This window comes from Poecilia reticulata, chromosome 6 (assembly GCF_904066995.2).
Source record: "Poecilia reticulata chromosome 6, P_reticulata-male-v2, whole genome shotgun sequence".
In the NCBI taxonomy this organism is placed as follows: domain Eukaryota; kingdom Metazoa; phylum Chordata; class Actinopteri; order Cyprinodontiformes; family Poeciliidae; genus Poecilia; species Poecilia reticulata.
Window position 1 is genome coordinate 15531007 of NC_088835.1, and position 14211 is coordinate 15545217.

The following is a 14211-nucleotide window of genomic DNA, read 5'->3' on the forward strand; positions in this document are numbered from 1 at the left end:
GTGCCACTTTCGTGATTATTTAATTTCATCAAACATTTTCTGAAAACTTTATATCACACCATAACTCCATTTAGTTTGGACATCGCTTGAGTTTGAGACAGCTGATTCTTGTGAATGAATGAATGATGCCGGGAGATATTGTTTATTGCAGCCATGAAACCATTTTTTTCTTACAAATGACCTAAGTGGAAAATAGAAAATTCTTTTTAAACCTGCTATCAAAGTTGGTGCAAAACATTCCCCCAGGATGTACAAAAATGATGCATTATTAATACAAACCATCACACGGCAGGCAGCTCAATTTCTCACCCTGCTGTTTCCGTGTTGGAAATGGAGCAAAATGACTGAGGTACCAAACATGGAAGATATATCAGGAAAATAGCAAAACAACAGGTCTGTCCAGAAGACATCATTAAAGGAATCTATTTGATGGATGTCTCTGATGTGAAGAGCAGATTTTTTTTACCAGTAAACGACAGATAAATAAACAGATAACAGGCTTCATCAACTTGTGTTTTTTTTTTAAGCAAGATCTAAAGGACAATTGTCTCCTTTAGATCTCCTTTAGTACAAACTAAGTACACGCTTGCTGTCTGGTTAGGATTTCAGCGGCAATTTAACAGGTGGGGGCTGCCAATCAAACGTACATTATTAATACATACAAAGCAGGAGTTTGCTTTTCTGGAGATGTCTGTCCAGGGTTGTCTGCGAAAACAATCCAAGGCGATGAGAGAACAAGGATAACCTTGGAGAAGCAACTGCTGGTGCTTGTCAAATTTAGGAAAAGTCCAGCAGTTTATAGTGAGAAACATTTAAGACAAGTGCCAATGTTCCCATGAGTGGATGTCCAAGGCAAATCTTATATTCAAGTTCAGTTTACTTAATCCGTACCCACTGGGAGATTTGGTCTGCAGTTGTGAGCCATCAATCCTCACATACACACCCAACACAACAAATAAAGACTGACCTTGAATGGACGTGGCCTGCTATGTGTGAGTATTTTGTATTAAATATTGTAGGTTTCAGTAAAGGTGGGATTAATCGTGCCATTTAACAAAATGATCAAGAACAGGGCCATGGCTCTCGTTATGCTAAAAAGACCATGCAATGCTCCTAAAAAAATGAATAAAAACCAAGCGCTTCATCTGCAAGCCTCATTTAGCATGTTCGCATTGGCACAATTAGGAAAAGACTGAACAAGTTGCATATAGAAATCCTCTTCTCTCTAAAATAAAGATGGCAGAGTGGTGTAAGTCTGCAAAGTCACATCTGAATTAGTCACAAGCCTTCTGGAAGAATATCCTTTGGACAAATTAAAGTTGAGATGTTTGGCTCGACCGCACAGCACAATGTTTGGAAAAACCAAACCGCTCAAGAATAGTGGTGTTATTTTTTTGTTTTTGTTTTTTTGCTTTGAAAAGTGTTCATGAAATAAATAAGTCTTACCTAAGGTGAAACACTGAGTCAATCAAGAATGAATCAAAATGCATTTTGATTATTATTTTACTAAGGAATTAAGCAAATACGAGCAATGACTCCTCTGGCTAGTCCAGAGAAGTAAAGAAAAAATGAAGGTACATCGCTTTTAATATCCACCAGCCCTCTTACAAAGATTGAAGCAAAAGGGAGGATCCCACCACTTTCAGTTTACTTCACAACTCTGGTATTTGCACCTGCAGACTGTGACCCTGGATGGTTCAAATCCAGTTCAGAAATACCCTTTATTATGTGTTTACAGCAAGCTGCCTCCAACTTTGTAGCTAAAATTGATTGATTGATTGATTGATTGATTGATTGATTGATTGATTGATTGATTGATTGATTGATTGATTGATTGATTGATTGATTGATTGATTGAAATAAAACAAAGTTTGACATAACAAAAGCATGCAGTAATTATGTCAAGTTTGCACATTTGTGAATAACAAAATATTGTGGAGTCAAATCTGTCCAAACAAACCAGGAATATTTACAGCAGAATGGTCATAAAAAAAGAACTAAGGTGTAGTAATGTTGGGAGGGAACAATTATAGAGATTTGCATAAAATAATGTGAGCTAAACCAATGAGGTGAAGAAGGGTGGGCCAAAATGTTTTCACATTGTGAGAGGTTGATAAAGTCGGAGAAAAGAAATGGATCAAGTTATTGATTGTAATGATCTTCAAACTATTTTTACATTTGTTCACAGGACTGTATTGAGAATCACGGAAACCTTCAGTTCACAAATTTGTGTGTTGTTCACTAGAGTGGACACCCTTACCTGTTTACCTGTAAACAAACTGATGGTGCAATTCCATTGGTTTATATTACCAAACCATCATCTGACAAAGTAATTCTTGTCTGTTTTCTGGAAACAAATTGATTTAATTCAACTTCACTTAGCAGAACCAGCTAAAGGAAAAACTTTTTTTTTTTTAAGCTGAAAATAAATTATTCTGAAGAATTGTTTCTTATCATAGTCCACTGGACAATATTGTGATCTTTTGCTTTTGTGAGCACAGATGCACTGCTTGTTCTTGAGAGGATATTACTGAGCTCATTCTTGCACAAAGAGCAGTATTTCTCAGAAGCATGCTAATTGGCAAATTTGCATAAATCGAGATAAAAACATTTAGCACGAGAAGATATTGTGGAATTAAAGTTATGGTTTAGTGAAACGTATCTTTCAATCAGTCTGTTAAAAGCAAGCTTTAGATCAGGCGTATCATTTAATTGTTTTATGGTTCCATTTACCGAACATAAAAGACGGAAAATGAAATCAGTAAGTTGATCCAAACTAATGAGAAAGTAGCAAATGTTGAACCTCACAAATGCTTCTGCTGGTGTCACCACTTTAAACATTTTATTAAATGAGTCAGACTTGACAAGAGACCAAACTTATTGTTTTGGGTTATATAAAGCAAACAGTAAAAATAAAATATGTTTGCTTAACTTCACAAGAATTATGGAGGTTGTGTAAAATCGCTATGGAGATGTTGAAGGTAAGTAGATATAATGATGCAGTAAAAAAGGTCTCTTAGCAACTTTTTGTCCTCAACCAATCTGACTGAGCAGCACTTTCCATTAAGTTTGTGGAAACTTGATTATTCTACTGCTTATGTCAAGAAACTACATCAAGGACACAAAAACTTGTTTTATTTAAAGTTGCCGGTTCAGAGTGAAGGAAAACTTTTTTTTTTCCTGACATTGGCCTTATCTCACTTAATGCTGACCACATTCATCCCATGTAGCTTTAATACTGCACTGCTCTGTTTTCTCAGGGGCTGGATGGGCCCAGACTGATAACTAACTCTGTTCTGATTTGACAGCTTTTTCACAGATCCATTCTGAAATTAATCCCTTAAAACCATACAAGTCGTATATAAAGATAGGGTCAAATTCAGAGTTTATTTAAGATTTCTATACATCAACTGGTTTCGAACTAGAGCATCTGGAAAAAACACAAAATTAAATAAATTAAAATGTCAACAAAATTATGTTAAAAGATTTATGAAACCATCATTATGAGAATGTCGGATTCTTTGGGTTACATCCAGCAAAGCAGTAGTTATTTATATCAACATTTATTATTCTTGGTTAAAGCAAATATTTGTGCCATTTTACTTGTTTATTTTAACTACATTTTTTTTATATTCCCTCTCCTCTTCATATCTTTTTTTTCTTATTTGGCCTAGCTCTTTTTCGTTTGCTGTGCAATGGCACCACCTGGTGGTTCAAGTAGGGATTGCTTTACCTGGTTTCATGCCGGTTTAGTAGCGCACCGTCTGCAAGCCACAATCATCTAATCTTTTGACCAATGGACCTTATCCAACCTGTGATGTCCAACCTGATAGAGTTCTTTAATCTCATGATATTTTAAGGGTTTTTTTGTAGGGAGAAAAAACAACCAGACAAAAACTGCTGCTTTTTAATATGTGCAAACAAATGTCAGGGGGTTTTCAGTCCCAGTTTATAATAAACTACTATAAGGTGGATTTTCTGTTTACCTCAAAAATAAACTTTTGATGTTAAAAAATATATATATCTTTGCTTTCATCAACCTATAAAACATTGTTCATCATTTCTCTACAGTCCAGTCCGTTTGGAAAATTGTAACCTTTCATAATACAATTCAGTTGATTTATATAACACTAATTTACAATAAGTAATCTCAAGACAATTTACAAAAAAGTAATTTCCATTCTACTTAACAGTGCAGCAATTTAAATTAATTAAGTCAGTAAAAAAAATAAGTTATCCAAGTTAAAAATGCAGATTGCATCATGTCATTAACTTGTTATTGACTTGACTTGTTTATATGCTCGTCCCCACCCCTGTTCAAATTACTTTTACCCTGTAACGACTGATTTTATCCATATTTTCAGGGGAACATTGTTTATTACTGGACACAACTGGAGTTCCATAAAGTCTCGTAGTAAAAGTCACAGTAAGAGACAATCAGAACACCTCATGTTGAACCGATCCTCCCCACAACCATCCTCCAACGTTTGTTTATCATGTCAAAAAACATCAGCGTATAAGTCAGAGACAAAAGCTGTAGATAATTTTAAAGGTAACAAAACAATTTACCATGTTGGAGCAACTCTTGGAGTGTGGTTGTGCAGTGTCAAAAAAACCCCCAAAAAATAAAACAAACTTTCAACTTTGGGGAAAGCTGAAAGATAAATATAAGCAGTAGCCTTACCTGGGCCTGTTCAGTCCCTGTCACATATTCTTAAGAAATAAATTTACAGATGAACTTTTACTGAAATATATCACACTAGCAAGTGTTACAGGAAAACAAATCTATAAGTTTCAAATGTACTTTAACCAGCTTTTACTATTTTGGAGAAAGCATGAAGCACTGAGAAGATCAGTGTTAATTCAACAACAGGAAAAAGACTGAAGCAAAGTAGCATTCACAATGATGCGAGAACAAATTCTGGAAAGGCAGTGATGTTAGAGTTTGTCTTTCACTTTAACTGCAGAAAGCTAAAAGTAAAATTTGAATAGCCTCTTGTAGGTCGGTTTACTACCTGTCACATATTCTTAATAAATACATTTACAAATGAGGAGCATTTACTGAAATGTATCACACTAGTAAGTGTTACAGAAAAGTATAAGAGTTTAAAATTCAAGCGATTGTTTCCGGAACGGATGAAGGAAATTACAAACTCATAGTCAGCACTGAGTAGTCGTGCTACCATAAATATTGCAGTAAAACAGTTAAACTACCGTGTATGAACTCTGGTTCTCTTTGGGGCTGGTGTGTCTTCTGATTGTTAATAAGATCTGAAAGAACAATAGGCATATATTTAAGTTTTTCATTTTTAATAGGATTAAATTATTTTAGAATTAGGGTCACAGAGAAATGGTATGACAATAAAACAGACTTACCACTTATAATGTCTGATTCTGAGAAATCCTCAGAGTATGCACCTAAACAAACAAACAAACATTATTATTAAACATGATGCATATCTACACATATATATAAATTGAGACAGAGATTTTTAGTATTTTTCTTTACTTATGGTCAAAAAACGTGAAGAGATCCTGAGAACCGAAAATTGTAGACCCCTTCAAAATTAACCTGTTTGCCTGGAAAACCGGACATATTTCAGAATAATGCTGGTTTAAAGATGAAGCAAAATCAAAAGTTTACAACTCCTGTTGTACCAGAGATGGGGGAAGTTCTGCGGAGTTGAGATCTTGCCGAGATTATGCATTCTTTTAAAGAGGACCATAAGGCAGTGAATCTGTTGTTTTTTTCAGGATTGCCTGATGTATCCTGAGACAGGCATCACCAGCTGCAGGGTCAGAGGTCAGCCCCTCTTGCCTAGCTATAGGATATCTTATGTCCTGTTAAAGAGTATGATTTTTCCTTCTGAAGGATTGCCTGACGTATCCCGAGGCGGGCATCACCGGCTGCAGGGTCAGAGGTCAGATGCTCTAAGTTTTCTCATGTCCTGTGACGTGAAACCTGGTTGGGACTGATTGAGATCTTTCCAGGACACACAGAAACAGGTCACAGAAACCTGGCGGCAACAAGTAATCTTGTATTATGATATAATGTTGATTAAAACTTATATAATCTTTATTGTAACAGAAATCTAGAAGCAACAAGTAATCTTGTATTATAATTTAATAATAATTTAAACTTATGTAATCCTTGGTTTAAATGCACTGTTAATTAATGTTATGAGTTATGTGATTTTGGTTGGAAAGTAATAATGGAAAAATCATAAATGGATCAAAAGTAATAGCTACAAGTTAAATGGAAATGTCTTATACTGTGTCGCAACCAGAGGCTGAGTGGGAGGAAGAACTGTGAGTACGGAAGAAACAGGAAGTGGTGTTGTGAAACATGATAGGTAATTTCCTAGAACCTACATAAAAGAACCACAGACAACGTATATGAATCTTAAAGCTTTTGCAAAAGAGAAGACTCTATCAACTGCTCCTCTGAGCCGTTCACAGAGCGTTCTGAAAATCTTTGGGTACAGCTTGTCTTTTATTATCAAACTTCAAAGAAGGAGGATAGGCAAGATAAACAGCAGAGGAAAAACACCAGAGGTCATAAAACATCGTACCCAAACACAACAAAGGTCGTAAAACAATTTACCTAAACAACTAACAACCCAGTTCCAGATGCGACATCTGACCTACGGTCTGAGCCCGGTTCAAATCTCGGTCAAACTGTTTCACATGAAGATGAACAGACAGTTGTGACCCCCAGGTTAGTTCATACACACACTATAGAAGAGAACACTTTAAACTGACTTACATTAGACTGAATATGAACTAAAGTAACAACAAAATGATAATGCCAAAAATCTCTATCAAAACACATAGAGGACCAGATGTTGAGTACAGATAAGAACTTCAGCAAGAGTATTTCAGAGAAAGAGGAAGTTCAAGAATCGAGTAAGGAAAAGGTCAGCGGTTAACCGAAGGCGCTTGACGTCAAGGAAAATTGTGCAAAGAGGATTGTGTAGGCCGCTGAGGCGTACACAACCGAAATGCAGAAGGTATAGAGGATTGTGCAAACTACTGAGGTGTGCGCAACCAAAATACAGAGAGTATAAAAATACATGAGGAAGAAGAATCGGGGTTCTTTGTTCCGCAGTGTTCGAGTCAAGACCACACGAAAATGCAGGATCAGATAAGGGCTACGCTTTGATACTCCGGGAAGGTGAAGAGTTCGCACTGCTCGAGAAGGGAACAAGATCCTTTTATCCACAGCCCGGGTTCTGATTTGACAACCGCCCTACACTCAACCCAAAAATATCTTGACAATGCTGTAGTAGACGTGGGGGATAGACAAAGATCGCATATGGATAAAGAACTGAGCACATGGAGCATATTCACCAGTTTTACTTTGGATCTATTCTAAAAAGGATTCTGCCAAGCCAAGACAGGACTCAGACCATGAATATTAAAGTTTCTGCTGCCAAGACCAACTCAGCATCTGGGGTCGAGTGGTACTGCATTCCAAAGCCTCTCTTATAGTTCAGTGACACAGTATAGGGACTGGAGGGAAGTGTGATTACTGAATTTCTTACATATATTAATCTCTTAATTTTTGATTGAAGAAGCTGTATGTCATTTTCCCCTGCTAAAGCTGGCTAATAAAATATTTAAGTCTAATTGATGCTGTGTACAGTTAAATTAATTGAGTCAATTGAAAATTAATTATTCTGGTTAATGTAAAATCAATATTCATGATCCTAGTAATTAGGGGGCTTCAGACGTTTCTTTGGTGTTGGTAAAATAATGACCTTGGGATTCGTGCCGAGTCTCCAGATTTATCTCTAGACTGTAACAAGTGCACGTTATTAATAGAGAAAGAGCTACCGTTAGCAGAAGTGGTTTCTGAAATCAGGCAACTGCGGGCTACTCAGAATACTGTTTCATTAACTGTAAAATGTCATAGCTTCTGGATCTGAAGGTAGTTAGAGTCTAGACGCATCTTTCTCACTCCCAGCTTAAACAGAATGTCCTCTATATTCTCATCTGTAGTAATACTCAGGAGTTAGAGGCTTTTCGGACCCGTTAGGTGGAGAGCTGGTCAGTAGTCAGTCTGCTGGAGTCTGAGAGGAGTGTGGCTGGGGTCGATATCATTGGCCACCACATGTGTGGCTGACTATTGCGTAATTATTTTAGCCTTCTGGGTACTTGATGTTAACGGTAGCTCCTTCCCTAAAATAACGGCACTTGTTAATGGCTAGATTGGATTTAGTGACTCAGACTCGAGAAGCAGAGCAGAACTGTCCGTTATCCTTCTAACGTGCAGAATCTTTGTCTTTAGATGACCTCTGTCTCTTCTCCAAGTCTGCTGCAGTAGAGTGTAGAACGTTGGGTAGAGGCAGAGGAGTCGGTCGGATCAGAAACCAGGGTCGGGGCTGATGGAACTTGTCCCTTCTTGGCGGCGTGAAGTCTTGAGCTTCCCTTGGTCCCGGGGTGCGGTCCTCTGCTGGTCTTCAGCCTGCTTCCTCTTGTTGGCTCCTCTTCTGCATCGCGGATGAAGAACGTCTTTCCTCCCCTATCCTCTGGTTTTTATACCCTCTCAACCCAGGGCTGTCTACGGGGCAGGGCTACGTGACTTTAGAGCTGTCCCACTGTCTGTGGAAAGTCCCAACCTTCCCCAACCATCAGCTCCCTCATGACTCATTGCAGCAACTCTCTTCGGTACTTCCCTTTTTCTCATGACTCATTGCAGCAACTCTCTTCGGTACTTCCCTTTTTCCACTGGCCCTCTGTAATTCATCATAAAGCATAATCAATTTTCCACTGGCCATCTGTTTCTGGCCATCTGTTTCCCCAGCAACCCCGCCCTGCTCAGTGTACTCATTACAACACAGTTGTTTTCTCACAATCTTAAGTCTCTCTTCTTCCCGTCATTGTAATTCATCACAAAACATAATCAATGTGTTTCTTTATCAACTTATCACTTCAGTATGATTCTTCCTCACTCATTATTTGTAATGATCATTACACAATAATCAAGCTTACTATTAACTCAAAGGTAGAAACCTAAATTTCTCTAATGTATTATAACATTCTATCTAATCAAAAAGATAAAAAAGACAGAACATATATGTTGATTATACATTACAGACGTTCTTACTTTTACAGATGTATTATATTTTATACTTGTTTCCCTTAATCATCATTAAATCAATATACAAGATTTGCTGTTATTTCTCAGGCCTTTATTCCATTTTCTGCGTGTACCTGGACAGATCTCACACTCTTATACCAGTTTTCATGACAGGGGTTAATATCAGTTAATGTGTTAATGTTAATATCAGTTAATGTGTATATATATATATATATATATATATATATATATATATATATATATATATATATATATATATATATATATATATATATATATATATATATATATATGGGGTGCTCAAATAGTCCTTTTTTCCCTCTGTATGTCTTTATAGTTTTATAAAGCTTAAATTAAATTGAATAAAAAATACTGTTGTATCATTTATTATTTAAATGTGCTCACAGTGTTTGATTTGTTTACATTAAAAATAATAAAGTCTGTGTGGTGCACAAAAGCCATGCTAGTGCTGAACTGATTTTAAACTGGGTAAAGTTGTATTTACAAAAAAGAGAAAGAAATCTCTATTCGGAAATACATACTGAACATCTGTTCCAGTTTAACATTTATGCACTATTTTACTCCTCTGACGATGATATTTTTTTTTATGTAACTCACCTCTTCATCTTAAAATGTATTTGATCTTCAGTGAGTTCTTTCAGCAAAAGCAAACATTATTATATTATCTTAAAGTGTTGAATGAAAGAAACCTGCCTGTAAAAACGTCAAAATTCTGAAAAAAATTTCAGTTTTTCTTTTGCATCTGTAAGCTTATCGGGATCAAAATTTCCCTAACATCAGCCACAAACCCGCAGCTAATAATGATGTGCAGAGCTCCTCAAGAAGGCTCTAAGAAGACAATTGCGAAAAAGTACTTTTTGTTGATTTATTATATTTTATTAGAAATTACATGATTATTTTTAGCCTTCTGGGTACTTGATGGAAGAACTAATGGCGTCACCACTTGCCTATAACTGCATTGTTATAACTTTATTATTAAAAGATTAAAAACTCAAAAAAATCTGCCACTCACAAAATGGCGGACACAAACTCTTCACTTGACAGGAACCTTACTGAGCGGAACGAAAGTTCAATGTCTTGCTTTCTGGGGGCTGCTGGGATGGCTGCTCAAGAAAGAGAAACGTTTGACTCTTAGTTATGTGGCTTTTTCCATCAACAACGCCATACTGTGGATTTCTATCGGCACCTAAATGTTACCGATGTGTTAAAGGATTTTTAAAGCCTTATGCGCAAACAAGCAGACGGAGACGCACCTCAGAATCCTGTCTTTCATATGAGAACGTCAGGAGTTTTATATTAGAGAACACGGAGGTAGTTGTGGGAGGGAGCCTGACGCCTGAGATAAAACTGAGATTGTTTACTCCCAACTGCAGGTTCTGGAGAGAAAGACCAGAACTTTGGCCTTTCAGCGACCCGTACTGGGCAATTTATTGGCCAGGAGGACAGGCGCTGTCAAGGTCCTGCACAATCCTCACTATAAATAAGTTTGTTGGGCTTGAAATCTCGCTTTTAACATTCCTGTTGCTGCCATGCTCTGGTAGGTACATCCTGGACAACCCTGATGTGTGTCGGGATGGATCCGTGCTGGATCTGGGGAGCGGCTGTGGAGCCTCAGCCATCGCTGCTAAACTCTGTGGTGCTGCTCATGTGGTGGCCAATGATATCGACCCCGGTATGCCGCATCAATTATTCTTAATTGCTTCAAATCGCAAATTTTATTTCAGTAATTCAGATGTGAATAATAATATTACCGAGGACCCCCTCAGAAAAATTATATAACTACACGTGGATATAAAATCAAAACCTAGAATCAAAATCAATTCACTGTAACAACGACTATTCTTATTGACGCATTTTTTTTTTGTAAGATCATAGAAAGGTTTGGAAATGTAAACACTTTTACCCTCATGCTATCAAACTTAGACTGTCTTGCTATAAATCAACCTGCTGATTTATAGCAAGTTTATAAACAAAGGGAGTTGTGTTCAAGTGCATTACAGCAGGGAAAGCAGGAATATTTATTTTAAGAAGTTGTTGGAGACTCACTCACCTCCAGCTCACGTTCGTTAATGCAGGAGATTCCAGAAGAGCCAGTGAGTTAAAATCAACCTAAGTTTAGTAAAAGTACAAGATATATCTTGGAGATCCACATACACATCAAAATGTACAATGGAAACTCCAGTGAGATCTGAAGTCTCATTATACATAAGAACAACTCCTTACTTACTCATTACTGTTTTTTTTTTTGTTTGTTTGTGTTGTTTTGTTTTTTGCAGATGTATATTTAACATTTAGCATTATAGAAATATCTTTTGTCAATTAATGCTGAACTTTGTACTTTTTGCTTAAAATGGTGAACGTTAGAGTGTGTCTAAATAGGAGTTGTGTTTATGAAGCCACAGATTACCACTCTGTGTTTATTAAAACATTTTGGTGCTCATTTAAATGCTACACTAATTTATTTTACAGTAACAATGAAGGTCCTTGAAATACAAAAGTATTTTCTGTGGTAGTACTTAATAGTTTGAGAACGACTGCTGTAGATCTTTACCCAAAACGATTACTTTAATTATATTATGCATTAACAGTTTAGTAATATTCAGTTTTGCTGCTGCGTTTTTAAAATCTTATAGTTTAATTTAAAAAAAACGCAGACATTATCCATTAGTTATGGAACAACGCAATGTTTTGCATGGCTAAACTTACCTGTTTCTGTTTCAGTTGCAGCTGTTGTGACCAAGTTGAATTGTGAACTGAACAAAGTGGAGCCGCCAGATTGCGTGACAGACGACATAATTGGTTCGAATTCTGCCGGCTTTGACTTGATCCTCCTAGGCGACATGTTCTACGATGAAACGCTGTCAGACAGCCTTCATAAATGGCTGGACCGCTGCATCAAAAGCCACGGCTCCAAAGTCCTGATTGGGGATCCTGGGAGAGCCCAGTTTGAGGGACATGACATCCGGAAGCTCCTGCATCATGTAGCCCAGTTTGAGTTGCCTGAGAGTGTTAGGCAGGAGAACTACGGCCTCACATCCAGCCACGTTTGGTGCTATCATAGCAAGCTCTGAGTGTTGAAACGGTTCCTGTTTGACTGGAAAACGTATTGCGACACTCATTTGAATTCCTCTGCATTTTTGCAACAATGTGTCACAAAAGTGAGGAAAAGGGGAATTAAGATGTTTATAAGAAATCTTGTAAACATCTCATGGCAGGAAGTGAGATCTTTTTAACACTGCACACTTGAAACAACTCTGAAATGTTCATGGTAAATGGTAAAATGACCTGCACTTGTATAGCGCTTTATCAAGTCCAGAGGATCCCAAAGTGTTTCACACATACTTTCACGCGTTGATGGTGGTAAGGTCTGTCTTGTGAGCCACCACTGGGCTCTCTGACCACCACCAGCAGGCAATGTGGGTGAAGTGTCTTGCCCAAGGACACAACGACAGAAGCGGACGGAGCAGGGACTCAACCGGCAGCTCACCTACCGCAGGACGAGCTCCTACCAACTTTGCGTTGAGACATAATTATGCAGTTCAAGTCACATGGACACCAGGACTTGTTTTTGTTGCCACATATCTGGAACAAAGTTTCAGAAAACTGCAAAACAGCTGAAACTCTTGAGTTCCTGAAATCAAGGCTAAAACCCCTCTTTTTTAGAGATGCCTTTGATCAATAGGCTATTAAGTTGATGATTTTGATTATGAATTTTGACAAAATGTAATGTTTATTGCTTGTTTCATAATTGATTACTGCATGATGTTTTTATTATGTAAAGCACTTTGAGCTGTCTTGTTGCTGAAATGTCCTATACAAATAAACTCGACTAGATTTGACTCTTTGTAATGGAAGATGTTATAACGTGCTCCTCACCCCTCTTCTGTTTTAGGTATTTCTACATAGTCTTATCATGAGATTGGTCAAGCTGCTCTCACATAGACTTCTACAGCGTCGTATAACGGCAGGGGAGAACTCCTTGATCCTGCAGACTAAGTGTTACTTTCCCAATGTAGAACTTATCTCTCCTCTTTAGCATGAAAGAATAACCCCCTATCCTTAACAATAGATAAAAGGCAAGACCATCTGTGTTGGGTTCCACAGAATCCCTGGTACACAACAATCAGGGATTCACACCTCTAGACTAATCAAGTCTCTCTTCTCTGACCAGAACCTATAAAAGGAAGCCAGATCCACTGTTAGTCAGAGCAGACTTGACAGACTCCTTTGACTCTGTATTTCTGTTCTCACCTTGCAAGGTTTTAATCGATTTCTTATTTCTTCTCATCCAGTCTCTTGTTAACCCTTGTGTGTGCGAGGACTGAGGCAAACTTAGAGGACTATGGCAAATGACAAGTTTTACGTGTGTGGGGTCAGTTGAACCACATTTCTAAATACAAGGGTTAAAGTAATGTCTTCCATGACACTCTTTCAGGCTCATTATCCAGCAGGAATTGACTGCTGTTATTGAGCAATAGCCAGCCCCACCCAATCCTCACAATTCTCATAGACTGACTACTGACCAGCTCCCGGGGTGCTAAGAACACCTTGTTCCTCTTTTCAGGGGTTTTTTTATACTTTCCCACCCTGTGGTTGTGTTGATGGTGATGGCCTATGTGACTTCTTGAACGTCCGATGGCCTATGTGTGTTCTAATCAACGCCTTTCTTGAGTCACTAGGCATCCATGTAAAGCAGGGGTCACCAACTCCAGTCCTCGAGGGCTACCATCCTGCAACTTTTAGATGCGTCTCTGCTCAAACACACCTGGATCAAATAAACTGCTCGTTTCCAGCCTATTGCAGAGAGGAATAAATGCTGGTGAGGGAATTTAGACATTTTGGAGCAGAGGTGAATCTAAAAGTTGCAGGATGGTAGCCCTCGAGGACTGGAGTTGGTGACCCCTGATGTAAAGTATCTGACCTTTCATATCAGTCAGCGACCTGTTCCCTTCTCCTTTTCTGTTGTTTACCCACTCACCATCTCGCTTCGCTTCTTGAATTTGCTCTGGTGAGACCTTCAGGTTCCTCTTTGGAGTTTCCCTGTCTTCCTGCTCAACTCCGACCTTTTACTGGCCCTGACTTTTGTT

The 14211-nt window shown here is 37.9% G+C and overlaps 1 protein-coding gene and 1 long non-coding RNA gene across 2 annotated transcripts; one reads left to right on the forward strand and one right to left on the reverse strand.

Annotated features, from left to right (window-relative positions):
* Positions 1 to 4722: 4722 nt before the first annotated feature.
* LOC145551965 (uncharacterized) lies at positions 4723 to 11956 on the reverse strand. The gene is made up of 2 exons (XR_014087861.1): positions 11831 to 11956; positions 4723 to 8738 (listed from the first exon to the last, which is right to left on the reverse strand). It is a non-coding gene; the product is annotated as an uncharacterized LOC145551965 (long non-coding RNA).
* On the forward strand, positions 10193 to 12963 carry etfbkmt (electron transfer flavoprotein subunit beta lysine methyltransferase). The gene is made up of 3 exons (XM_008411619.3): positions 10193 to 10581; positions 10666 to 10796; positions 11846 to 12963. The coding sequence occupies exons 1-3, from the start codon at positions 10262 to 10264 to the stop codon at positions 12193 to 12195; spliced, it is 801 nt and encodes a 266-aa protein (XP_008409841.2). The 5' UTR covers positions 10193 to 10261; the 3' UTR covers positions 12196 to 12963.
* Positions 12964 to 14211: the final 1248 nt, after the last annotated feature.